This window comes from Oncorhynchus masou, chromosome 28 (assembly GCF_036934945.1).
Source record: "Oncorhynchus masou masou isolate Uvic2021 chromosome 28, UVic_Omas_1.1, whole genome shotgun sequence".
Lineage (NCBI taxonomy): Eukaryota > Metazoa > Chordata > Actinopteri > Salmoniformes > Salmonidae > Oncorhynchus > Oncorhynchus masou.
The window spans coordinates 56,382,179-56,407,618 of NC_088239.1; the positions used below are offsets into that span (position 1 = coordinate 56,382,179).

Here is a 25,440-nt window from a genome sequence, read left to right on the forward strand (position 1 = left end):
AGAATATCTGACCACTCTTGACTGACCTAAATTTAAGGAAAGCTTTAACTATGTGCAGACTCAGTGAGCATAACCTTGCTATTGAATGAGGCTGCCGTAGGTAGACCTGGCTCTCGAGAGAAGACAGGCTGTTTGCCCACTGCCCACAAAATGAGGTGGAAACTGAGCTGCACCTCCTAACCTCCTGCCAAATGTATGAGCATATTAGAGAGACACAGACCCACATACTATTTGAAAACCAATCCAATTCTGATAAACTCCCATATCTATTAGGTGAAATACAACAGTGTGCCATCACAGCAGCAAGATGTATGACCTGTTACCACAAGGGCAACCAGTGAAGCACAAACACCATTGTAAATACAAACTATATTTATCTGTCTATTTATTTTCCCTTTTGTACTTCAACTATTTGCAAATTTTTACAACACTGTACATTGCCAGTAATATAGCATTTGAAATGTCTCTATTATTTTGAATCTTTTACTGTTGTGTATAATGTTTACAGTTAATTTCTGATTAATCTATTTATTTCACTTTTGTTAATTATCTATTCCACTTGCTTTGGCAATGTAAACATGTTCCCATGCCAATAAATTCCTTTGAATAAAGCCCTTTTAGCGAGAGAGAGCGAGAGAGAGCGAGAGAGCGAAAGAAAAGGCATTAGTGTGGGCTATGCCACCGCTTATAACTAACTATAAGTTAAGTATAACTACAAGAAATCTGAGACGTGTCAAATAAATTATATCCCGCTATGCATTTTGTTTACTAACTTGCTAGCTAAGTGGCTAGATGTCAAGATCAAGCTTCTTGGATACAGCACAGACATTATATCCCCTTCCGGTAATACTGTATACCTCGGTATGAAATGGTATGACGGTATGAACATCTGGATACCTCCCAACCCTAGTGTGTGTGCATGTGTGTGCATGTGTGTGTTGTGTGTGTGTGTGTAGAGTCACTGTGATGTAAGTGTGCACTTAATACTTGTGTGTGTGTTAGAGAAAGATGTAAGTCAGCATTTCACGATACCGTTTAGACCCTGTATTCTGTATATGTGACCAATAAACTACCATCTAGAAGGCAGAGACAGTAGAGATGCATCAAAGCTGGGACCGAGAGACTGAAAAACAGCTTCTATCTCCAGGCCATCAGACTGTTAAATAATCACCACAAGCTGTCCTCCTGTACCCTGCCCTGAACTTAGTCACTATTACTAGCTGGCTACCACTGGTACTCTACCCTGCACCTTAGAGACTGCTGTCCTATGTACATAGTAATTGAACATTGTTTTATTCACTTTATATGTACAGTGGGGAGAACAAGTATTTGATACACTGCCGATTTTGCAAGTTTTCCTACTTACAACGCATGTAGAGGTCTGTAATTTTGATCTTGCGATACATGGCCCCATCCATCCTCCCCTCAATACGGTGCAGTCGTCCTGTCCCCTTTGCAGAAAAGCATCCTCAAAGAATGATGTTTCCACCTCCATGCTTCATGGTTGATTGTGTTCTTGGAGTTGTACTCATCCTTCTTCTTCCTCCAAACACGGCGAGTGGAGTTTAGACCAAAAAGCTCTATTTTTGTCTCATCAGACCACATGACCCATTCCTCCTCTGGATCATCCAGATGGTCATTGTCAAACTTCAGATGGGCCTGGACATGCGATGGCTTGAGCAGGGGGACCTTGCGTGCCCTGCAGGATTTTAATCCATGACAACGTAGTGTGTTACTAATGGTTTTTTCTGTCTGCATGATTTATATAGCAAGCCACGGCCACGTGACTCACTGTCTGTTGCAGTGATCAATTTTCATGAATGGCGTGGTGTACCTAATAAAATGACCATTGAGTGTGTATATATATATATATATATATATATATATATATATATATATATATATATATATATATATATATATATATATATTCTGGACAGTGACATTGCTTGTTCTGATATTTCTAAATGTATTCATTTCATATCTTAATGTGATAACATCAGCAAAATATGTGCAAACGACCAATAAAAATTTATGGAACTAGTCAATCCTAATAACAGCTACAGTAAGATGACAGTCACATATATGTCATAGACCTTGTGCGAATCTGGTGTAACAATCAACACAACAGATACTGTATGTACATGATTCCATGGCCAAATACATAGGGCATTCATTGAGAGACCTTCAAAGGAAGTATCTGTATTATAAGATCCATATTCATACATCATCAAATATGGCTTATGTATTCTTAGGGTTCAATTCAATCCGTATCGCGGAATATCCGTGTTCTAGCTTGATTTAAATTTAAAGGCAAAGTTCACGCGTTTGAGGAGACTGCATTCATGGTAAACGCTGCATACAGTATGTCGGCTCAATTGTAAATGACCATTAAAATGTAATGAGGAACGTCTGCGATATGGATTGAATCCAGCCCTTAGTGATCATAAAACTGCAGTAACAATACGATGTAGCAACAGTATCCCCTAATAGCAATCTAGCCAGGGACACAAAGTTTGCTGTAAGCATTGGATCAATCACAGCAATCAAAGGAGTAGTGCTGTAACATGGCTCCCTTCACTGCTTGCTCTCCTGGCTCGTCCTCTAGACATATTCCATGCAAATGTGTCATTTTCATTTACATGCATACTGCCAATGGTGTGACCTTGTGATTCAGGACAGCAGGGTCATCAACAGACTCAGGCAGGCAGAATGTCACTGTCTCATACAGGGACGTAGTTTCCGCTCAGTCTGAGGTAATGTGAGGTGTGTGTATGCATGTGTGTGTGCGTGAGTGTGTGTATGTGTGTGAGAGAGGTGGTGAGAAAGTGTAGCATGTGCATGAGAGTGAGTGTGTGTGAGTTTGAAAGAGAGGGGGGGAGTGTTGGCTTGTGTGTGTAATATATGACACACAGAGAGCGACAAGGGTAGACGTGTGTGTGTGTGTGTGTGTGTGTGCGTGCGTGTGTGGAGGACAGAGCTCGGTACACTATCCTCTGTCGTGTTCCTGTGCCATTGAGTCACCTGTTTTTAAGAGCGGACCTCCCTGATTCTATATGAGTCAGCAGAAGAGAGGGGTGAGAGAAAGGGAAAGAGTGAGAGACGAGATTTGAAACACAGAGCTACAGTACATGTTATGTGCAGGGAAAGTGAGTGAGCCAGAGAAAGGGGGAGAGAGAGAGAGAGAGAGAGGGAGGGAGGCACAGTGAGGAATGTGAAAGTCAGAAACTGTAGTAGGCTATATGCATATCAAGATTGGAAAATAAAAGAGTTTAAAAAATGCTAGTCAGTGAACTATATCATGTGATGCATGTTTGACATCAGAGTGGGGCAACATGGCTGCTGAAAGGAGGACATCATTCAGCGTCACCGGTCACTGTCAGTGCACTCCAGTCACACCACAACGTGCACAACACTCTCAATATACTTATGAACTGGGGCACAGAGAAATGGTTACAGGGAAACGCCTATATTGAATTTCACATCCAGCAAGGTTTATCATATAACCTACAGAACTTCCATGATAAGGACTTGACACACTTCTGCTGTACTTTGCTGTGGGTCCGTCCATCTAAAAATTGTTTTATTGCTTCCACTAGCTTTCCACGGACACACACATACACACACAGGCACGCCGCTTTCCACGGACACACACATACACACACAGGCACGCCGCTTTCCACGGACACACACATACACACACAGGCACGCCGCTTTCCACGGACACACACATACACACACAGGCACGCCGCTTTCCACGGACACACACATACACACACAGGCACGCCGCTTTCCACGGACACACACATACACACACAGGCACGCCGCTTTCCACGAGCACACACATACACACACAGGCACGCCGCTTTCCACGGACACACACATACACACACAGGCACGCCGCTTTCCACGGACACACACATACACACACAGGCACGCCGCTTTCCACGGACACACACATACACACACAGGCACGACACTTTCCACGGACACACACATACACACACAGGCACGCCGCTTTCCACGAGCACACACATACACACACAGGCACGCCGCTTTCCACGGACACACACATACACACACAGGTACGCCGCTTTCCACGGCCACACACATACACACACAGGCACGCCGCTTTCCACGGACACACACATACACACACAGGCACGCCGCTTTCCACGGACACATAGATCGATATGTAGGCACTATTGCATATTTTCCATAACATGTATGGCCATTATACATTTCAGAGGAGCCAGCAAGAATAACGTACTGTATGTGTGCTCTGGGTCATTAGACACCACTAGACATGCACCTGTCTTGGGAGTGGACATGACTGTTTATTTCTGTACTAGTGCTATAGCCTAATATTTACTGTTGCTGTGGTTACGCCTATTGGAACTTTTCCAGAACACATGTGTTCATTTCTGAGGAGTTAGCAGGATGACATGTCTTTTTTAGTTTTGTACCATTGCTACGGCCTAATGTTTACGGTTGCTATGGTTACGTCTATGTCCTACATTCATGCACCTGTCTTAGGCGAGAACATGGCTCTGTTTCCATGCCCTTAATATGAAACCAAACTCAAATTAGTGCAAGGCAAAAAGGATAACGGTGGCCAAATGCCAGAGGGGATGAATCATAAAGAGGAGTTACTATGTGTGTGACGTAAGGATATAACCTGTATAAAGAGTGTGTGACAAGACTGGAAAGGGAGTTGTTTTAATGAAACAGCTCAGCTTTTATTATATTGTAATAAAAATCTATTTGAACTCACAGGCTCCGGTATTTGAGAAGCATTATTGACTGAATATTTCCACGACAGCACACGCACGCACACACAGAATTTCACGTCAGTGGACTACCAGACTTGGCTCGGTACTGTAGCAGTTACACCCCTCCATACTCCACATATACGTGTACTCAAATTACATGTCCCCTTAAATAACCTGTATTACTGGACACCCCTGGCCAGTCCAATCATAGGAGCTGTCTTTTCCTGTAGACTTGGAGAAGGTTGCCTAAACACTATGCAAATAAACAGCATAGACAAACAATGAGCTGGACATGTTTTTACATTAGATTTCCTTATATTTACATGGGATCGACCTCGAGTGAGTTTAGTTAAGTTGAGGAGGGAGATTCGCGGGTTTTGCGTAATTTGGCCAGATGCTTGATGCTTATGCTGTCTGTCCAAGAGAGATTAGTCTCCATGTTACATGGTAGGATTCATATTAAGATTTTTGATTGTGGCAGCACTTTTAAATCTCTCAAAAGGTGTAGAATCACTGTTGTAACTCAAAAACAATGTAGCAATAGCATATTATAGTAATAAATACACTGAACAAAAATATAAACACAACATGCAACAATTTTGAAGATTGACTTCCTTCAATGAACTCAGTACAGTCAAATGAAATAAATTAATTAGACCCTAATCTATGGATTTCACATGACTGGGAATACAGATATACATCTGTTGGTCACAGATGCTTTCAAATAAAAGGTAGGGCATGGATCAGAAAATCAGTCAGTATCTGGTGTGACCACCATTTGCCTCATGCAGCACGACACATCTCCTTCTCATAGAGTTGATTAGGCTGTTGATTGTGGCCTGTGGAATGTTGTCCCACTCCTCTTCAATGGCTGTGTGAAGTTGCAGGATATTGGCGGGAACTGGAACTTGATGTTGTACACGTCGATTCAGAGTATCCAAAACATGCTCAATGGGTCTGGTGAGTATGCAGGCCATGGAAGAACTGGGACATTTTCAGCTTCCAGGAATTGTACAGTGTACAAATCCTTGCGACTTGGGGCCGTGCATTATCATGCTGAAATGTGAGGTGATGGCAGTGGATGAATGGCACAACAATGGGCCTCGGGATCTTGTCACGTTAACTCTGTGCATTCAAATTGCCATCGATAAAATGCAATTGTGTTTGTTGTCCGTAGCTTATGCCTGCCTATACCCTAACCCCACCACCACCATGGGGCACTCTACTCACAATGTTAACATTAGCAAACCGTTCGCCCACACAATGCCATACACGCTGTCTGCCATCTGCCCTGTGCAGTTGAAACCGGGATTCATCCGTGAAGAGCACACTTCTCCAGCATGCCAGTGGCCATGGAAGTTGAGCATTTGCACACTGAAGTCTGTTACGACACGAACTGCAGTCAGGTCAAAGGTGAGGACGACAAGCAAGCAGATGAGCTTCACTGAGATGGTTTCAGACAGTTTGTGCAGAAATTATTCGGTTGCTCAAACCTACAGTTTCATCAGCTGTCTGGGTGGCTGGGATCTCAGACGATCCCGCAGGTGAAGAAGCCGGATGTGGAGGTCCTAGGCTGGCTTGGATACACGTGGTCTGCGATTGTGAGGCCGGTTGGACTTAATGCCAAATTCTCTAAAATGACTTTGGTAGAGAAATTAACATTCAATTCTCTGGCAACTGCTCAGGTGGACATTCCTGCAGTCAGCATTCCAATTGTGCCCTCTCACAAAATTTGAGACATCTGTGGCATTGTGTTGTGTGACAAAACTACACATTTTAGAGTGGCCTTTTATTGTCTCCAGCACAAGGTACACCTGTGTAATGATCATGCTGTTAAATCAGCTTTTTGATATGCCATACCTGTCAGGTGGATGGATTATGTAAGCAAAGGAGAAACGCTCACTAACAGGGATGTAAACAATATTGTGCACCAAATTTTAGCAAAACAAGTTTTTTGTGCATCTGGAAAATTATCTTTTATTTCAGCTCATGAAACATGGGACCAACACTTTACATGTTGCGTTTATATTTTTGTTCAGTGTATACTACTTCTAAAGTGTTACTGCACATTTCATTTATATTTCTATAACATGTTTCCTATCCTAATGACGTTACTCACAAACTGTAAAAAAGCCAACCAATTGCTTAATCAGCTTTATTCTGTGAGTTCTGTGAGCTTGTTTACTCAACAAACTCTGCTCGAAGTGAGCTGAATTTGAACAAGCTTGTTGAGTAATATTGTTGAGTAAAATTACAAATTCATTCTGAAAACCACACCCATCAATATCATATTTCCCAGCATGCTCTATTACAGGTTGATTTTCAGAAGTATTTATTTCAATACTTGTGTTTTTGCATGTATATTCATTAGTTGATTAATCTTATGCTACACAAACAAAAATAATCATCATTTCCCAAAACTAATCCAGCACAGTTAACAGTCAAGACATCATTTAAAAAAATCCAGCAACACAATGACCATGACAGGATCATTCGGAGCATCAGATGATGCTATGCTAATTTGCAGTGGTAGAAGGGGTCTGTGTAGCAGAGACTGTGGCCGACTCAGATTCCAGGCTTTTCCACTGCCCTGCACTGGCAGACCACCAAGCTCTCTGGCACAGATTGAACATACAGAGTACATACAGGGCAGGACTCCAGAGAGAGGGTTACTGGTGATAACTCCTGCTGAGGTCTGACTTCTCACAGAGGTTTGATTTAGTTTAAGCATTCGCTCTTCAGAGAAATGCGTTTGTTACAATGTCATAATAATATCATGACTGTGAGGGTCCAACTGCAAAAATAACTTATACATATAAAGGCTTTATACACTGTATCATACTTGAAGTCTTCATAAGAATGACATAGATGCTTCACAAATCATCTATAAGGTTATATCATACTTTACAAAGTGTATGACGGGTGACATAACAGCTCCCTATGTCGGGTGCATTGCCTAATGTGACATAACCCACTATATCAATTCCCCCCAGGGCTCAAAACTGCGACCAAAACACTCGCATTTGCGACCCTTTGACTTGGCAGTGCGACACTAATTTGTTAATGACAAAAATGTAGCTGGTCAAGTTATTTTTTGGTTCACAATGAAAAAAAATGATTAACACGATTTAACAGTAACATGCAATTGACCAAAAATAAACCATATGAAAGTATCTCTGCCTGCCACTATTTCGCTGTCGGACTACTGTGAGCATGGAGAAGAGAGATGCATCCTAATAAGCACAAGCTTATGACTGTTGCTCAAAATGCAATTGCGGGAAAAAAAATACAGTTTTAAAAGCAACTACGGTTGTCCTAGTTACAGAAAGTTACAGCTTTCTGTGAGTATATCAATTATTTTGCACCTGTATTGACAAATACATATTGAGTTCATGGCATCACTTTATGACCAGAGTCGGCTATGGGTATGGTTTTGTTCCACCTGCAGAGCGGAGTGCGCCATTTGCTGTGAATAGTCCCACAACAAGTAGCCTATATAGGCCTAGGCTTGGAAAGGATTTGTAGGACATTGCAATTGATGAAAGATTAATCAATTACCCTACATGGCTATCAAGCAACATGATCATATTTAGAGTTAGCAATCTAGTGTTTTGAGTTCCCACTTCCTCAGGTGGTGAATAATATAGCCTAGTGCCCTAGGTCAAAATGCAAAGATATAAAGAGTAAGCATACATGACTCCAATGCATTTACAAACTGCCAGTGAGAAAAATAGTTACCTTTGAACCCTGTGTAAATCTATCCAAATCAATGTAAGAACAAAAGGGCATGCTAATTTAAAAGATGACTAGTCATTATTTGCCTGGTTCTGTATAGAATGCAGGTACATTATGGGACCCAGGTCAGGCCATTATCGTTGCGCAGTGGCGAATAATTGGTGCGACCAAATCATGTACTGGGGCTATCAACTGAAAAGGTTAGACTAGAGCCCTGTTAAGATGCAATTGCTGATATTACATGTGAGATTACACATGAAATGATGTGCCCTATAAACTTGGTGCTTACCTCGTGCTCTGGCCTGGAGCAGGGCAGGTGTAACAGTCATGTGAGGCCTACAGTGTGCTTTACGCTAAACTAAGGCTATAACAGCTGACAGTAAACTGGACAAGTAAAATAAAGGCCTAGACCAGGGATCCCCAATTACATTCAGCCGTGGGCCGATACTCATTGAGCGAATGTTCGGGGGCCGATTACTCCTTGAGCGAATGGTCGGGGGCCGGAGCATAGTTCTAAATCATTTATACACTAAAAAATGACTGCAAGAATCCCAAACAGATAATAGTTTTTGTCAAAAACAGAATCATTTCAAACCTTGATTACATTGGGATACGATCACATATGCCTCTCTATTTATGCGTGGGAATACTTGGGAACAGATTGGGACATCCCTACCCTAACCCTAACCCCTACCCTAACCATAACCCTTACTTAACCTTAACCCTTACCTTAACCATTTTAAATGTCAACTTCAATGGGGGTAAGGACATCCCATGGATTCCAGATAGCAAGGACCATACAGCCATTGGCCTAGACATGTCACGACTGAGAGCGCAAGAGCAAAGAATCAGTGGCAATAGCGAGCAGTAGTTTCCCCATGCTAGTAACGTTAGATAGCTTGTGCTGTAGTAGAGTGACAATGGTGAAGGCGGCTGCAGCAGTTGTTAGATATCACCTGAAAGGTGGACGTTGTTGCTCATTTGTTAGCGTCACCCTTTTCTAGATACATTTTCAAACTTAGTTAAATGATCATCATCTGGTGAGTGGCACTGTTTTTTTTTATTGCAGCTCACTTGCTAACAAACCATCTCTTTGAAAATAATGACAGTGAAACATTGTTGCATTTAAACTTAAGCTCACCAGTTAGTGTGAGGAACGCGATAAAATATGTTTGCAATGGGAAGTAATAGCTGGTTTGTTCATTTCATTTTCAAAATGAAATTGTTATCTTTTTGTATTGTTATGATTGCATGGGACTACTGGAGTGAATGGGCTGCTTATTCTTTAACATTATTTGATGCTGTGTGTGACTGCTGTCGCCTGTCTGTCAGCCGTGTCTATGTGTTTGACCAAAACTGGCTCTTCTTCAGCTCCATGGAGTGGACAGGTATTATGATCGCTGTCCTTTCAGCCCCATGAACCTGACACCTTTGATGTGTCACTTGTTGTCGCTATTGATGACAGTGTGACTGTGGTGTTAGGCTACCATAGGTTGTTTACAAAGTGTGGTTTCTGTTTTGCTGGTCGCATTATTTTATGCTGTGTGTCAAATGTTTTGTCGGTGCCAGTTCTGTCTCTGTGTGATTCATTCATAATGTATTCAAAAAGCATTGCTCTTCCTTCATTAGGAATAGGATGGTCCAACTACAGTAGATAAAATGTTGGGCGCATTAACTGATGTTATGTTTTCTGTTCTTTTCTAGATTTCTTTGTTTGACACAACATATTGGAAAATGTTTGGTCCCTCTGAAGGGGGTCCTATAGTCATAGTTCCCCACTGGCATATACTATATAAAGCATTTATAAGTTGCACTTAATTTTAAGGGGGACTAAGATACTGTGCAGAGTGAATAACATGGTAATTGAGATATCTTAGCATGCAATTGAGCCATCAGAAAAAGACAAGGTAAATTAAAATGCTGTCAAGACCACACAACCTCAAGACCCATTTAGTGATCGCTGGAGAGACGACTCCCATTGTCTTGTGTTCCGCCTTAGAACAAATGAATTTACATTTCACCTCAAGGTCTATGGACAGATAGGCTACACAAAAGTAATACTATTGACAGTGCTTCTGTATAGCCAAGTCTTATAGGTACTGTAGGGAACACTTCATTTCGAAGGTCTGCTATACGTTTTATACACATTACTATAGTTTGTTCAAAACATGTAAATGAATGTACTATTATGATGACAAGTCCTCATAATAAATTATTAATATGTAGTGTATTGTATGTATTCACAAATGCTAATGATACCGTACATGAACAATGACTTAATGATTACACAACTATTCATGGTCTACAAACTATTTACTGATGGTTTTATAAGTGGAAACCTTTAGGAAAAGTGCAAATAGATTCTACTGATTTCTTTTCAGCCACACCAAGACAAATCTACTCTTGAGTTTTAGTATACATTGTAAAGGGAAACTGTACTCGTGATGCTATCAAAATGTCATTCGAATTCCATAATCATCCCACCCCTCAGTACTTGTCTTCATTTGCTGTAATGTCTATGTGTTGTCATTCATAGTGAAACGCTTGGAACAGTAAAAGGCACACATGCTCTCTGCCGCTCTCTCATTCTCCTCCTCTAACACACTCGCACACACAAACTGGCGTGTCATCCATGCCATGTGATCTTGCCAGGCATTATGCCAAAGGCCAACCATGTCACTTACCAGAAACCTCACACAGAGAGAAAGAGAGAGAGAGAGTAAGAGAGAGAGAGAGAGTGTATGTAAGAGTGAAAGAGAGAGAGAGGGAGAGAAAGGGAGGGAGAGAAAATGGCTTTTAGTTTTGCAAGAGCTACTTGTCAAACCTCTCCACATGGAACACTGAAAAAGCATATGAAGCATTATGACAATTCTCTGTTATCGTCAATGTTCTTGAGGCAGTAGGTTCCAAGTAAAAAGGAGCACATTAGTTAGTCCTTATGTTAAATTAATATGGAGAGCATGTTTACTGCCCATTGTCTCAGTTCTTGGAAGACTTCCTCTAAAGCACAGAATGAGCCAAAGTAATCAAATCAGTTACCTTTCAAGAATCTTAATATCTCTCTCTCCCTCGCTTTCAGTGAATGTGTAGGTTAATAGTCTGTCAGTATGTATGTGTGTGCATGAGTTTATGTATACTGTTTTAGTAGGTGAACAGTTAACAAAACACACTTATCTTCTCCACTTTTCTTTTAAACCTTCCTGGTACAAGAAGTTACACTGCTCGAGCTTCCTGAGGAAAACTGAAGAAAGAAATATATAAATATTAAACACACCTTCCTAATATTGAGATGTACACCCTTTGGCCTTCATAACAGCTTCAATTGGTCGGGGCATGGACCCTACAGGGTGTTGAAAGCGTTCCACGTGTATATCAATAAGGGATCACTGCTTTCACCTGGATTCACCTGGTCAGGCTATGTCATAGAAAGACAACGTGTTCCTAATGTTTTATACACTCTTCTGTTTACCACCCCTACCCTGTCACAACTCAACTGATTGGCTAATTAAGAAGGAAAGAAATTCCACAAATGTACTTTTTACAAGTCACACCTGTTAATTGAAATTCATTCCAGGTGACTACTTCGTGAAGCTGGTTGAGAGAATGTTAAGAGTGTGCAAAGCTTATTTTTACTATTTTCTATACTGTAGAATAATAGTGAGGACATAAAAACTATGAAATATGACAGCTTTACACATTCTTGGCATTCTCTCAACCAGCTTCATGAGGTAGTCACCTGGAATGCATTTCAATTAACAGCATTGCCTTGTTAAAAGTTCATTTGTGGAATTTCTTTCCTTCTTAATGTGTTTGAGTCAATCAGTTGCATTGTGACAAGGTAGGGGTGATAAACAGAAGATAGCCCTATTTGGTAAAAGACCAAGTCCATATTATGGCAAGAACAGCTGAAATAAGCAAAGAGAAACGACAGTCCATCGTTACTTTAAGACATGAAGGTCAGTCAATCTGGAAAGGTTAAACAAGTGCAGTAACAAAAACCATCAAGCACTATGATGAAACTGGCTCTCATGAGGACGGCCAAAGGAAAGAAATACCCAGAGTTACCTCTGCTGCAGTGGATAAGTTCATTAGAGTTAACTGCACCTCAGAAATTGCATCCCAAATAAATGATTAACAGAGCTCAAGTAACAGACACATCTCAACATTAACTGTTCAGAGGAGATTGTGTGAATCAGGCCTTCATGGTTGAATTGCTGCAAAGAAACCACTACTAAAGGACACCAATAAGAAGAAAAAACTTACTTCTTGGGGAAAGAAACACGAGCAATTGATATTAGACCTGTGGAAATCTTTCCTTTGGTCTGATGAGACCAAATTTTGACCGCCGTGTCTTTGTGAGATACAGAGTAGGTGAATGGATGATCTCTGCATGTCTGGTTCCCACTGTGAAGCATGGAGGAGGTGTGATGGTGCTGTTGACACTGTCTGTGATTTATTTAGAATTCAAGGCACACTTAAACAGCATGGCCACCATAGTATTCTGCAGCAATACACCATCCCATCTGGTTTGCGCTTAGTCGGACCAACATTTGTTTTTTTTCAACAAGACAATGACCCAAAACACACCTCCAGGCTGTGTAAGGGCTATTTGACCAACAAGGAGAGTGATGGAGTGCTGCATCAGGTGACCTGGCCTCCACAATCAGCTGACCTCAACCCAATTGAGATGGTTTGGGATGAGTTGGACCGCAGAGTGAAGGAAAAGCAGCCAACAAGTGCTCAGCATATGTGGGAACTCCTTCAAGACTGTTGGAAAAGCATTCCAGGTGAAGCTGGTTGAGAGAATGCCAAGTGTGCAAAGCTGTCATCAAGGCAAAGGGTGGCCACTTTGAAGACTTTTTAAAAACACTTATGTGGTTTCTACATGATTCCATATGTGTTATGTCATAGTTTTGATGTCTTCACTATTATTCTACAATGCAGAAAATAGTAAAAATAAAGAAAAACCTTGAATGAGTGGGTGTGTCCAAACTTTTGACTGGTGCTGTATACATCTGATAAACAATCCACTGTTGACCAAACAAGAACCAATGCCATGCTACACCATCTACAGTTTAATTTAATCTTCCATCCAATATGCCAACATTAGTTCATATAATGCAACATACAACTTCGCTAGTTAGGCTCTATTGATAGGACAACCCACACTGTAGCTAAGGCCAGACACAATCTGAGAAGGTAGAATTTCCTTAAGCCCTCAGAAATTATTTGAAATGAACAATATAATCAACATATCAAATCAAACACTGCTACTACAAATGCACTGTAATGGTAACAGAATAACTACAAATTAATTGAGTAGATATTCTCAGAATTCTTGAAAGATGGTGAAAAACAACTCTATAGATTGTGTCTCACCATTCCAGATAAACATCTATCAAACTTTATTTTCAGTCCACTTCAGACAATAATCCCAAGACAGATATTATATGGGGAAAAAGTGGGGAAAATAGAAATAAAAAAGTTTTGAAAACATACCAATAACTAAACAGACATACACGTCAAACAGAATCAGGCAGCACAGTATGACAGAACCCACTTCACATCTAAATGACAGGAACTGTGTACTGGACTCAGTTGACGTCATGATGGGATCTGTGACAACACTGCTGGCCCAGAGCAACCATACATACATACAGTAAAGATGATGAGGAAATAATGCATGTCTGCCCTGTATCACCTACCATGCACACTGCCATCCCATTGCCTCATTATCATCTCTAGATGGCCTCACAGAAAGAAGCCAGATGGGTAGGGCCTTTTTACACAGAGCATTTGTAGTGTGGTCCCTCCCTCCCTCTCGTCAAGTGCACTAGTTAAACCAAGGAGCCAACGAGACAGAAATCAAGGCATTATTTTTCAGCTAGCACTGTAAACAAAGAATTAGAATCTCATCTCAAATATTGGTTGTCAAATGAATAACAATTACTCCCAAATACTATAAGTGAAATATTTTCTCGCACTCCAAGCACCAAGTACAGTAGCAACAGTAGTACTGATGAAGGGTAAAGCCAGTTGAGCGAACCCTACAAACTCTCTCTCTCTCTCTCCCTCTTTCTCTACCCTTTCTCCCTATGTACGTGTCTCTAACTGTGTGTGTGTCTCTCACTCTTCTCACCGCCCCCCTTTGCCCCCCGTGGAATGTTTCGTAGTGTGGAGCCTATGGAGGAAGGGCATCCCAGGACACAGCATACAAAAATACAGCTGTTGGGCGCCATCACAGAGTTTGGCAGCCATCCAACTCAAAGATGGGCAACGGTAAAGGCCTCGGGTTGAGAAAAAAAGAACACTCTTTCCATGTATGTCGTTGTTAAACATTAAAGATAAGAACTTGGCAGTACACCTCGTGGCCCTCACTGACTTCCCAGCAATAAAGCAAAGAACTATGAAAGAGGTGTCATCGTGTGGAGTCTATAGACAGGCAGGCATGTACAGACCTACACACAAACATACACTGAGCCTTTAGGTTTAGATTGAGATCATAAGCAGAGTGTTGGGAGTCTCTCTGTCTGTATATCCTTCTCTTGTTTGGTATGACAGCTGAGATGGATTTCACAGTGTTGAGAGCTGTGTGTGAAAGGCAAACCTGTAGGCTTGGAGTGCTGGATGTCAGCCATGTTAGTTAAAGCTACACACACACACACAAGAAGCAAATGAGGCCAACCTCTAACCTGACACCGCCCATTCCACCTCATATTGATGAAAACATCTTGGAAAGATAAAATAGAGGGGCCATCTTGCAATGTACTGGTCTACGAGTTATGAACCATCTCTAAACAAGAAATACTAAACAACAGAAAGTGTGTGTGTGTGTGCCTGCGTGCGTGCGTATGTGTGTGTGTGTGTGTGTGTGAGAGAGAGAGACAAAAATAGAGAAAGACAGCAAGAGAGAGAGAGAGAGAGAAAGCGAGAGTAAGAGGGAGAGCAGGAAATGAAGAAATTGCCACGAGCTACATGCAAGGCCCAAACAATACAGTAGGCATTGTGTGTAGTCACATGTCAGGGGTTTCATGGGATGCAGACAGTAATACAGAAGTCAGACCCCAGGTCATAGAGAAGCACTGATCCATATGGTACTGTCAGAGTAAATGGTTGTAAATCAGGGACTCTGTCAAAATTCTGCAATTTTTAGCTAACAAACAGCAAGGATGTCGCCTATTGATTCCATCAAATCAATAATGGACTATATAAACTGTACTATGCATTTATTCACAAGCAACATAATTTATAAGTATCCTATGGAGACACGTGAATAAGGCAGGCACATTCAAACGAGTACAGACCCATAATACAGCATCAGATAGAATTACAAGAAAAAATCTTGGATACATTTATAAGCACTTCTCTAAACGAAAACCTTTATAGTCTACTCCTAATGCTTTGACAGGTATAGATTGATTTTCTGTACACTATGACTTAACATGTTAAGTTAGCACTGAGGACATAAAAGTACTAATATATATAAGGTGGTTGATGCCTATATTAATAGCACACAATATGCCGGGCTGATTGCAGTGAGTTACTGTAGCCTCTCTCATTTGGATACCATAACTTTAAGATCCACAGCTATGAATAGGCTACATGGTATGCAACATATGTGTGGGTCTATGGTTAGGCGGCTACATGTGTTGTATAATGCCTATAGCCTACAGGGGTGCGTTTTTGGTTGAACTTGATAATGACGCAATGACCGATATCATTCCACTTTCGCCACTCATCCTGTTTTCAAACATTGCAGGATATCTTGTTGACTAATAAAAAGTGTTACATTTCATACAGTTAATTGGCAAAGTATCATAACATTTCAAAACATCTGCACAAATTCCTGTAGTCTACTTGAGGGTTATATTTTTCGGAAATTCAGTTGCATTAAATCAACATCATGGTTCTAACAAAACCTCCAAATCTACGAAATTGTTATTCTACAAAACTATTAAAGTGAAATATCTGTTTAGCCTATGTCAATGTCGCTATGTCATCCGATAATTGATGTAGGCTATCAAGCGATGGATATGAAAGATGGGTAGATAAACTCTACATTACGAGGAAATAAAACATGGCAAAAACATATGCGTTAAATAAACACTATAGGCGTGTATATCAAACCAAGATGAAGGCGAATGTTTACCCGGTATGTCGGTCCTCCATAAAAGGGTAGTCAGTAGTCGGCACTCCGCACAGCGTTATTTCTTCAGATGTAAAGTTTGCAGGGTCCGTGGCCGTCTATAGCACAGGCAGGCCCCGAGTGCACCTCGATTGCTAGCTCCAAGGACTGTATCGCTCGCTCTCCTATCTTGAACGATAGCCCCCCATCTCTCTCCTTCTTTGCGTGCCTCTAGTCCTTGTGCAGGGTGTGAATTCCGATCACATGGACGCTATATGAATTGTGCGCATACTGACATCATTATACATGTGATATACTTTCATCAAGACAGCCTAGGCGTCTAGAGGCTACTGTATAGTCTTTCAGATGTTACTGTACTTTATTGTAAATACAATAAACAGTTGCCATAATGGGCATGTGGTAGGCGTACTCACCTTTTAGTTGACACCTTTACACGAACTCGATACACTCTAATTAGTCTTAAATGCGTATTTCCAAACCAAATTGTATTCATATGACAGAATTCAGGACAAAGGAAGCAGCTATACTTGACCAAGTGAATTGTTTTACTCTATGAAGGGTGCGCTCTGGAGTGCATTTACATGCACGGTTAACTCACGTGGCCTATGCGACGACTGTTGCATGACGTGCATGTGTGTAGTTTATAACTTTGGGGACCGACTGCGGGCTACATAACATAACATGACCTCAAGTCAACTGTCCCCTAACTACTGTATCCGTTTTACTGTAGTGAATCCACATACCACCCCCTAATGTCAGAAAACAAAATTGATTTACATTCACTGACATGCCTCAGTCTATCCATGACTACAGTATATACTGTATTTCCATAAAAGCTGATATATTTCATGTTTGTAAGCCATGCCCTTAAGCCTTAACTAACTGTGCTTTTGGAAACCTAAAGCAGTTGATCTTAACTATGTAAAATTAGGCAGAAAATAGACCCACAAATCATTAAACATATTTGAATGTGTGCATATGAACACTGAGGGTGCAGTGTATACTATGCCCACTGGTTATATAAAGTCATTGGTAATGGTTCAAATCACACTGTCATTATTACTGTATACCTTTTCGAATGTATCCTAATGTACAGTATATCCTTATACAAGTCAATATTGTGAAATAACTATTACAACACAATAGGGAAATGTGTCTATACAGTACCAGTCAAAAGTTTGGACACACCAACTCATTCAAGGGTTTTTCTTTATTTTTTACTATTTTCTACATTGTAGAATAATAGCGAATACATCAATACTATGAAAAAACACTTTTTGAATCAAAGTGGCCACCCTTTAACAAGAGTATGCAAAGCTGTCATGAACGTATCCTCTGCAGCAAAGGTAACTCTGGGTATTCCTTTCTTGTGGTGGTCCTCACGAGAGCCAGTTTCATCATAGCGCTTGATGCTTTTTGCGACTGCACTTGAAGAAACTTCAAAAGTTCTTGAAATTTTCCAGATTGACTCACCTTCATGGCTTAAAGTAATGATGGACTGTATTTTCTGTTTGCTTATTTGAGCTTTTCCTGACATAAAATGGGCTTCGTCTTTGACCAAATAGGGCTATCTTTTGTATACCAACCCTATCTTGTCACAACACAACTGATTGGCTCAAAAGCATTATGAAGGAAAGCAATTCCACGAATGAACTTAACAAGGCACTCCTGTTAATTGAAATGCATTCCGGGTGACTACCTCATGAAAGCTGGTTGAGAAAAGCTAAGAGTGTGCAAAGCTGTCGTCAAGGCAAAAGGTTGCTACTTTGAAGAATCTCAAATATAAAATAGATTTAGATTTGTTTTAACACTTTTTTTTATTCCATGTGTCATTTCATAGTTTTGATGTCTTCACTATTATTCTACAATGTAGAAAATAGTACAAATAAAGAAATCCCCTTGAATGAGTTGGTGTGGAGCTGGGTTCATCCAAAGTCTTGGGCATGTCCCAAATCATTCAAATGGTTTTCTTAACTACTTTCCTTAATATTGAGCGCTGATCTGAAACAGACTGACTAGAGAAAGCAGTATGGTGGAAACTCAGCTCTCTTACCGTTTAAGTACTGAAACAGAAGCTGTGACTAACTAACTAGTGCTCCATTTGTAACCAAGTGGGAGGTGGGAATTTACCACACACTACTGGAGAAATATCCACTTGAATGGCCTCTAACTGATAATTACTAGTGTGAAACTCGTCCATCATCCTGAGCTCCCACATGCTGACCTCTGACGTTACTTACCTCGGAAATGACCTGGATAACAGAATTTTCTGCAGTTAAATGCAACAAAAACATTGCTTTTTATAAATTATCTGTTAATATGGTTTTTGAACACTATAATTTGTTTACAAGCATGATGATAACTGCACTTTTAGTTTATGGTTTACACAGTTTGTTGGCCATTAGCCAATCGGCGTTTCTGAACAAGTTCAAAGCATGTGAATGCATCCAAATGGTATTTACGACTTCACAACTGGTTGATTCACACCTCCCACTTGGTTATGAATGCAGCATTGGGCACGGACCTTCTCCTGGACAGGCCCTAGGGTTGCAGGAAAGGGAACAAGGAAAGGAGAAATTAAGCAGGATCTTGGTACTTAAAATGAACAATGAGACACAGTTATAATCACTGATAGATAAATGTTATGAATAGGTTTTCATTCAATAATTTCAGCCTGTCCTTATCAGATCAGTCCTAGTGTAGGAAAGAAGATGAGGAAAGGAGGCTATATAAGGCCATTGGGACACAGCCATGGCCATTGTTATGGTTGGCAGAGACCGAAGGTGTCTGGCTGTGATTGGCTACTGTGTTCTCAGGGAGGCAGAACAGAGCGTTGTCTCTGTGAGAGCGATTCTGGGACCATGTGAGGAACTATATTTTGATATTATGAGCGCTTCACCCAAAGCCACTCACAATAATTAACTTGCATTGTTACAGACTCAATGACACAGCCCCAGCAACAGGCCATGTCCATGGCAGATATTATTGGTATCAATAAGACAATATGTACACAGGCTTATCCATATATTTTACAGCACGATACATTAGCTTTTTTTTCTCAACAGAGGACGTATAAAATAATAATGTTAGCTACAAATATAATGTCTGTCACCTGGGGAGTCAATTTAAACACCCATACTGAATATATCCTTTATTTTTAGAATTAAACATTGTCACTTGTTTTCCTCCAGTCATACAAGACAGCATGTTTCTTTCCTTCTAGAGTGTTGAGGGGCATACTATCCCTCATACGCTAAACTAAATTAAGATTTATTATTACAGAAGTCTTAGTGATATGGTATATATGCACCCACATTTTGCAGCCAAATAGCACCAAGGCGTGTCACTCAGGGATTCTTGAAAGTCAGGACAGTCCTTGCCGGCAGGGAAACTTAATTTTTTTATACAGTGGGGCAAAAAAGTATTTAGTCAGCCACCAATTGTACAAGTTCTCCCACTTAAAAAGATGAGAGGCCTGTAATTTTCATCATAGGTACACTTCAACTATGACAGACAAAATGAGAAAAGAAATCCAGAAAATCACATTGTAGGATTTTTAATGAATTTATTAGCAAAATATGGTGGAAAATAAGTATTTGGTCAATAACAAAAGTTTATCTTAATACTTTGTTATATACCCTTTGTTGGCAATGACAGAGGTCAAACGTTTTCTGTAAGTCTTCACAAGGTTTTCACACACTGTTGCTGGTATTTTGGCCCATTCCTCCATGCACATCTCCTCTAGAGCAGTGAGGTTTTGTGGCTGTTGCTGGGCAACACGGACTTTCAACTCCCTCCAAAGATTTTCTATAAGGTTGAGATCTGGAGACTGGCTAGGCCACTCCAGGACCTTGAAATGCTTCTTACGAAGCCACTCCTTCGTTGCCCGGGCGGTGTGTTTGGGATCATTGAACCAGCCACATTTCATCTTCAATGCCCTTGCTGATGGAAGGAGGTTTTCACTCAAAATCTCACAATACATGGCCCCATTCATTCTTTCCTTTACACGGATCAGTCGTCCTGGTCGCTTTGCAGAAAAACAGCCCCAAAGCATGATGTTTCCACCCCCATGCTCCACAGTAGGTATGGCATTCTTTGTCCTCCAAACACGACGAGTTGAGTTTTTACCAAAAAGTTAGATTTTGGTTTCATCTGACCATATGACATTCTCCCAATCTTCTTCTGGATCATCCAAATGCTCTCTAGAAAACTTCAGACGGGCCTGGACATGTACTGGCTTAAGCAGGGGGACACGTCTGGCACTGCAGGATTTGTGTCCCTGGCGGCGTAGTTTGTTACTGATGGTAGGCTTTGTTACTTTGGTCCCAGCACTCTGCAGGTCATTCACTAGGTCCCACTGTGTGGTTCTGGGATTTTTGATCACCATTCTTGTGATCATTTTGACCCCACGGGGTGAGATCTTGCGTGGAGCCCCAGATCGAGGGAGATTATCAGTGGTCTTGTATTCCATTTCCTAATAATTGCTCCCACAGTTGATTTCTTCAAACCAAGCTGCTTACCTATTGCAGATTCAGTCTTCCCAGCCTGGTGCAGGTCTACAATTTTGTTTCTGGTGTCCTTTGACAGCTCTTTGGTCTTGGCCATAGTGGAGTTTGGAGTGTGACTGTTTGAGGTTGTGGACAGGTGTCTTTTATACTGATAACAAGTTCAAACAGGTGCCATTAATACAGGTAACGAGTAGAGGACAGAGGAGCCTCTTAAAGAAGTTACAGGTCTGTGAGAGCCAGAAATCATGCTTGTTTGTAGGTGACCAAATACTTATTTTCCAACATAATTTGCAAATAAATTCATTAAAAATCCTTTTTTCTTTTTCATTTTGTCTGTCATAGTTGAAGTGTACCTATGATGAATATTACAGGCCTCTCTCATCTTTTTAAGGGGGAGAACTTGCACAATTGGTGGCTGACTAAATACTTTTTTGCCCCACTGTAGTTTTATACTTTATAAAGGGAAATTTAAAATAATATCTTTTCAATATTACACATTTCCATATCGACTCTGACTCTTTGTCCTGAGCAAAAGATCCCAATTTGAAACTCTCTCTCAAAAAAAATGCCAATAGTTAATGTAAACTGAAAAATGCCCTTATGTAGTTTCTTGCAATAGCCCCTTGAGTTTAAAGAGTATTTCTCTCAAAAACTGTAATTCCTAAAAAATGTGTCCGGTGATGTTGTGAACGTCACATGTTTAAAATCCCAAATTAATCAGGAATGAGCATGGTCAGCTCCACCATTCATGTCCCCATTATACATGTATGTAATGCACCAAGGCCACACATTTAAAAAAAACTTTTGATAGATTTAAACAAAACATTGAAATCACCACGGTGACAAGTTCACAACCATAAACTCCATCTGCATGATAGGATATTAATTTTGGAACAAATATACATTTTTATTTTATTTAACTCGGCAAGTCAGTTAAGAACCAATTCTGCTTTACAATGACGGCCTACACCGGCCAAACTTGGGACGACACTGGGCCAATTGTGCGCCGCCCAATACGATCCCAATCACGTCCGGTTGTGATACAGCCTGGATACGTTAGAATAAATTTGATTTTAGAGTCATACAGCAACTCCGGAAGAACACATTTGCTACTTTGTATAGCACTTTAATGAAGATGAAAAAATAGTTTTTTTGTCAACTCCGTAAAACATAAACTCTGTCAGATTTTTGTCTAACATCAACTCCGTCAGAGTGCTGAAAGATCTGATAGACCGGTTTAATTTCTATTGGGGGTTTTCAAATAAAACATTTTTGTACATTTGACAAATGTTTCTATTGAAGCAAAAATGTCTGTTTTGAGTATTTGTTGTCAACTCCGTCAGTGGCTTGTCAACTCCGTCAATGATGGCCAGCCCTATTAAAATCGATATGTGTTAATATTCAGAAAAAAATATTTTAAATCACTGTTCTGCAACACATGCTTCAACTATGGACACATTTGCTGTGATAGACCGAAGGGATAATGTTTGCTTTATAAACGTCGTTTTATGTTTTAAATCAGGAAAAACATTCCAAAATGCTAACGAAATTAGTCCTGAAGCATTATATAGCGCTATAAAACAAAACAAAAAGAAGTTTGGAGATTAGATTTTTCAAATATGTAATAATACCAGTGTTAGAATGAAACAAGCGAGGCCTTTAAATACTTGTTGGACAATACATGTAAAAATGAAATGCCTTTTATGGTGTCTGACAGAGTTTACATAAATCCAGTTAGTTGCATTTTTAAAAATAAATATACAGAATTAGGTTGTTCCTTTACATGGTTTGATAGCTAATACTAATATACACTACATGACCAAAAGTATGTGGATACCTGCTCAATGAAAATCTCATTCCAAAATCATGGGCATTCATATGGAGTGGTTTTCCCCTTGCTGCTATAACAGCCTCCACTCTTCAGGGAAGGCTTTCCACTAGATGTTGGAACATTGCTGTGGCGACTTGCTTTCAGTCAGACACAAGAACATTATGAGGCCTGGCACTGATGTAAGGCGATTGGGCATGGCTAGCAGTCGGCGTTCCAACTCATCCCAAAGGTGTTTTATAGGGTTGAGGTCAGGGCTCTGTGCAGGCCAGTCAAGTTCTTTCACACCAATCTCAACAAACCATTTCTGTATGAACCTCGCTTTGTGCACGGGGGCATTGTCATGCTGAAACAGGACAGGACCTTCCCCAAACTGTTGCCACAAAGTTGGAAGCACAGAATCGTCTAGAATGTTATTGTATGCTGTAGTGTTAAGATTTCCCTTCACTGGAACTAAGGGGCCTAGCCCAAACCATGAAAAACAGCCCCAGGACATCCTTCCTCCTCCAACAAACTTTACAGTTGGCACTATTGGAGCAGGTAGCGGTCTCCTGGCATCCGACAAATCCAGATTCGTCCGTTGGACTACCAGATGGTGAAGCGGGATTCATCACTCCAGAGAACGCATTTCCACTGCTCCAGAGTCCAATGGCAGTGAGCTTTACACCATTCCAGCCGACGCTTGTCATTGCACGTGGTGGTCTTAGGCTTGTTTGTGGCTGCTCGGCAATGGAAACCCATTTCACAAAGCTCCCAACCAACAGTTTTTGTGCTGAAGTCCTAGACGTTTCCAATTCACAATAACAGCACTTACAGTTGACCGGGGCAGCTCTAGCGCAGCAACATTTTTACGAATTGACTTGTTGGGAATGTGGCATCCTACGATGGTGCCATGTTGAAAGTAACTGAGCTCTTCAGTAAGGCCACTCTACTGCCAATGTTTGTGTATGGAGATTGCATGGCTGTGTGCTTGATTTTATACAACTGTCAGCAAAGGGTGATCCTGAAATAGCCAAATCCACTAATTTGAAGGGCTGTCCACATACTTGTCTGTGTGTGTATGTGTGTGTGTTTGTGAAAAAAAGTATGATTGTCTGGTCTTTCATGAATCCCTGCACTATATAATCTGTCCACCTTTTATTCCTGGTCATCCTCACGCCTTCATCACAACTGCTGCTGTGTGTAGTGTTTTGGTACAAAATGGCTGCCGTGCATCACTCAGGTGGATGTCTGACATTGGCATAAAACAGTGATCCATGGTCTGTTGTAACCAGACGCTACATGTCCACAAACACCAAGAAGCACCAGCCCAGGCCTCCCACCAGGAACATTGTGACCTGCATACTGTAGATGAACAGGTTGTTGAGCACCCCAAAGTCAAAGCGCCGGTGTCCTAGCAACAGCAGGATCACGGACAGCTTGTACTGCAGCCGCAGGAAAAGGCGCGCGCTCACGTACTGCAAGCAGAAGAGAGCAGACAGTGACACCCAGAGGAGGGAGGTCAGAAGGCTGCAGCCAAAGTAGAGCAGGAAGCGCAGGAAGCCGTACATGCAGCGCGAGCGCAGGTACAGGTCAAAGTTGTTGTACTTGGTGCGCACAAGCTGGGTGGTGCGCGCCGGCCCGCAGGCCGAGTGCATGCAGGTGGTGTGGGGGCCATGGAAGCTGCGCACTCGCCGAGGGATCGGGATCACAGGCATGAGTGGGTGAATTGAGGTCTAGGTTTCTGCGGGGAGTCCCGGTAACAGGCTTCGTCCTCTGCTTCAGGGGTGGTGAAGGTTAGCATCATTGGCTGGCTTTTAGTGCTTAGCACGGGACCACAGGCATGGAATGTAGGTCTCTGATTAGGCCTGTTTGGTGTATGTTGCTACGTGCATCCAAAAGGCAACCGGGCTCTGTAAAGAGGGAACAACATATTTACAAATACACATAGACAAGGAGCTCTCCATCTCTCTCACACACACACACACACACACACACACACACACACACACACACACACACACACACACACACACACCTATTATGGATGTAACCTAGACTTGGTCACTAGGCCTAATGTGCTCAAATTGTACACACCGTTCGTTAGAAAATGGACATTGAGTTTTCTTGAAAGATGTCGTGAACACTGAATTCTCAGCAATCGATTCGATGCTGCATGACTTTCTCAAACGTCTTCCTATTCACCACAATGGTGGTGGTGCGCTCTGAAACGACTGATGCAAGTCAACATGTTATAACTCGTTGCACAAAGATATATACACAAAGTAACAAACTGAGTAGTTGCAGCAATTCCCTCGGATACCACGTTCCTTTGATATAAATGGCTATACTTGCTAATGTAACTCAACAGCGGCGGTAGGGTGTTGCTCTGACAACCGGTGAATACGTCCTGTCGTAAAATATTTGTCATTCTTCTCAAGACAAAATCTGAAATTTAAAGGAGAAGGGCTC

General features: G+C 41.2%; 2 protein-coding genes across 3 annotated transcripts in view; both read right to left on the reverse strand.

Annotated features, from left to right (window-relative positions):
- LOC135517954 (nucleus accumbens-associated protein 2-like) overlaps nucleotides 1-17,815 on the reverse strand; it is a 43,158-nt gene extending 25,343 nt beyond the window's left edge. Inside the window, exons 1-2 of the mRNA XM_064942694.1 lie at nucleotides 17,067-17,815; nucleotides 16,657-16,903 (exon numbers count right to left, since the gene is read on the reverse strand). The gene's annotated coding sequence lies outside the window, so the exon portion shown is untranslated. The remainder of the gene's footprint in view (nucleotides 1-16,656; nucleotides 16,904-17,066) is intronic.
- A 36-nt stretch (nucleotides 17,816-17,851) lies between these two features.
- On the reverse strand, nucleotides 17,852-25,369 carry LOC135517956 (transmembrane protein 250-like). 2 transcript variants are annotated; one of them, XR_010452092.1, is made up of 3 exons: nucleotides 25,066-25,369; nucleotides 22,999-24,881; nucleotides 17,852-19,194 (listed from the first exon to the last, which is right to left on the reverse strand). XR_010452092.1 is itself a non-coding variant. In XM_064942697.1 (2 exons), exon 2 carries the CDS (start codon nucleotides 24,684-24,686, stop codon nucleotides 24,267-24,269), a length of 420 nt encoding a protein of 139 aa, XP_064798769.1. In that variant the 5' UTR covers nucleotides 24,687-24,881; nucleotides 25,066-25,369; the 3' UTR covers nucleotides 19,732-24,266. The 2 variants fall into 2 exon arrangements, 1 of the variants encoding a protein (XP_064798769.1); XM_064942697.1 differs by lacking the exon at nucleotides 17,852-19,194 and having other exon boundaries at nucleotides 19,732-24,881.
- Between the last annotated feature and the right edge of the window lie 71 nt (nucleotides 25,370-25,440).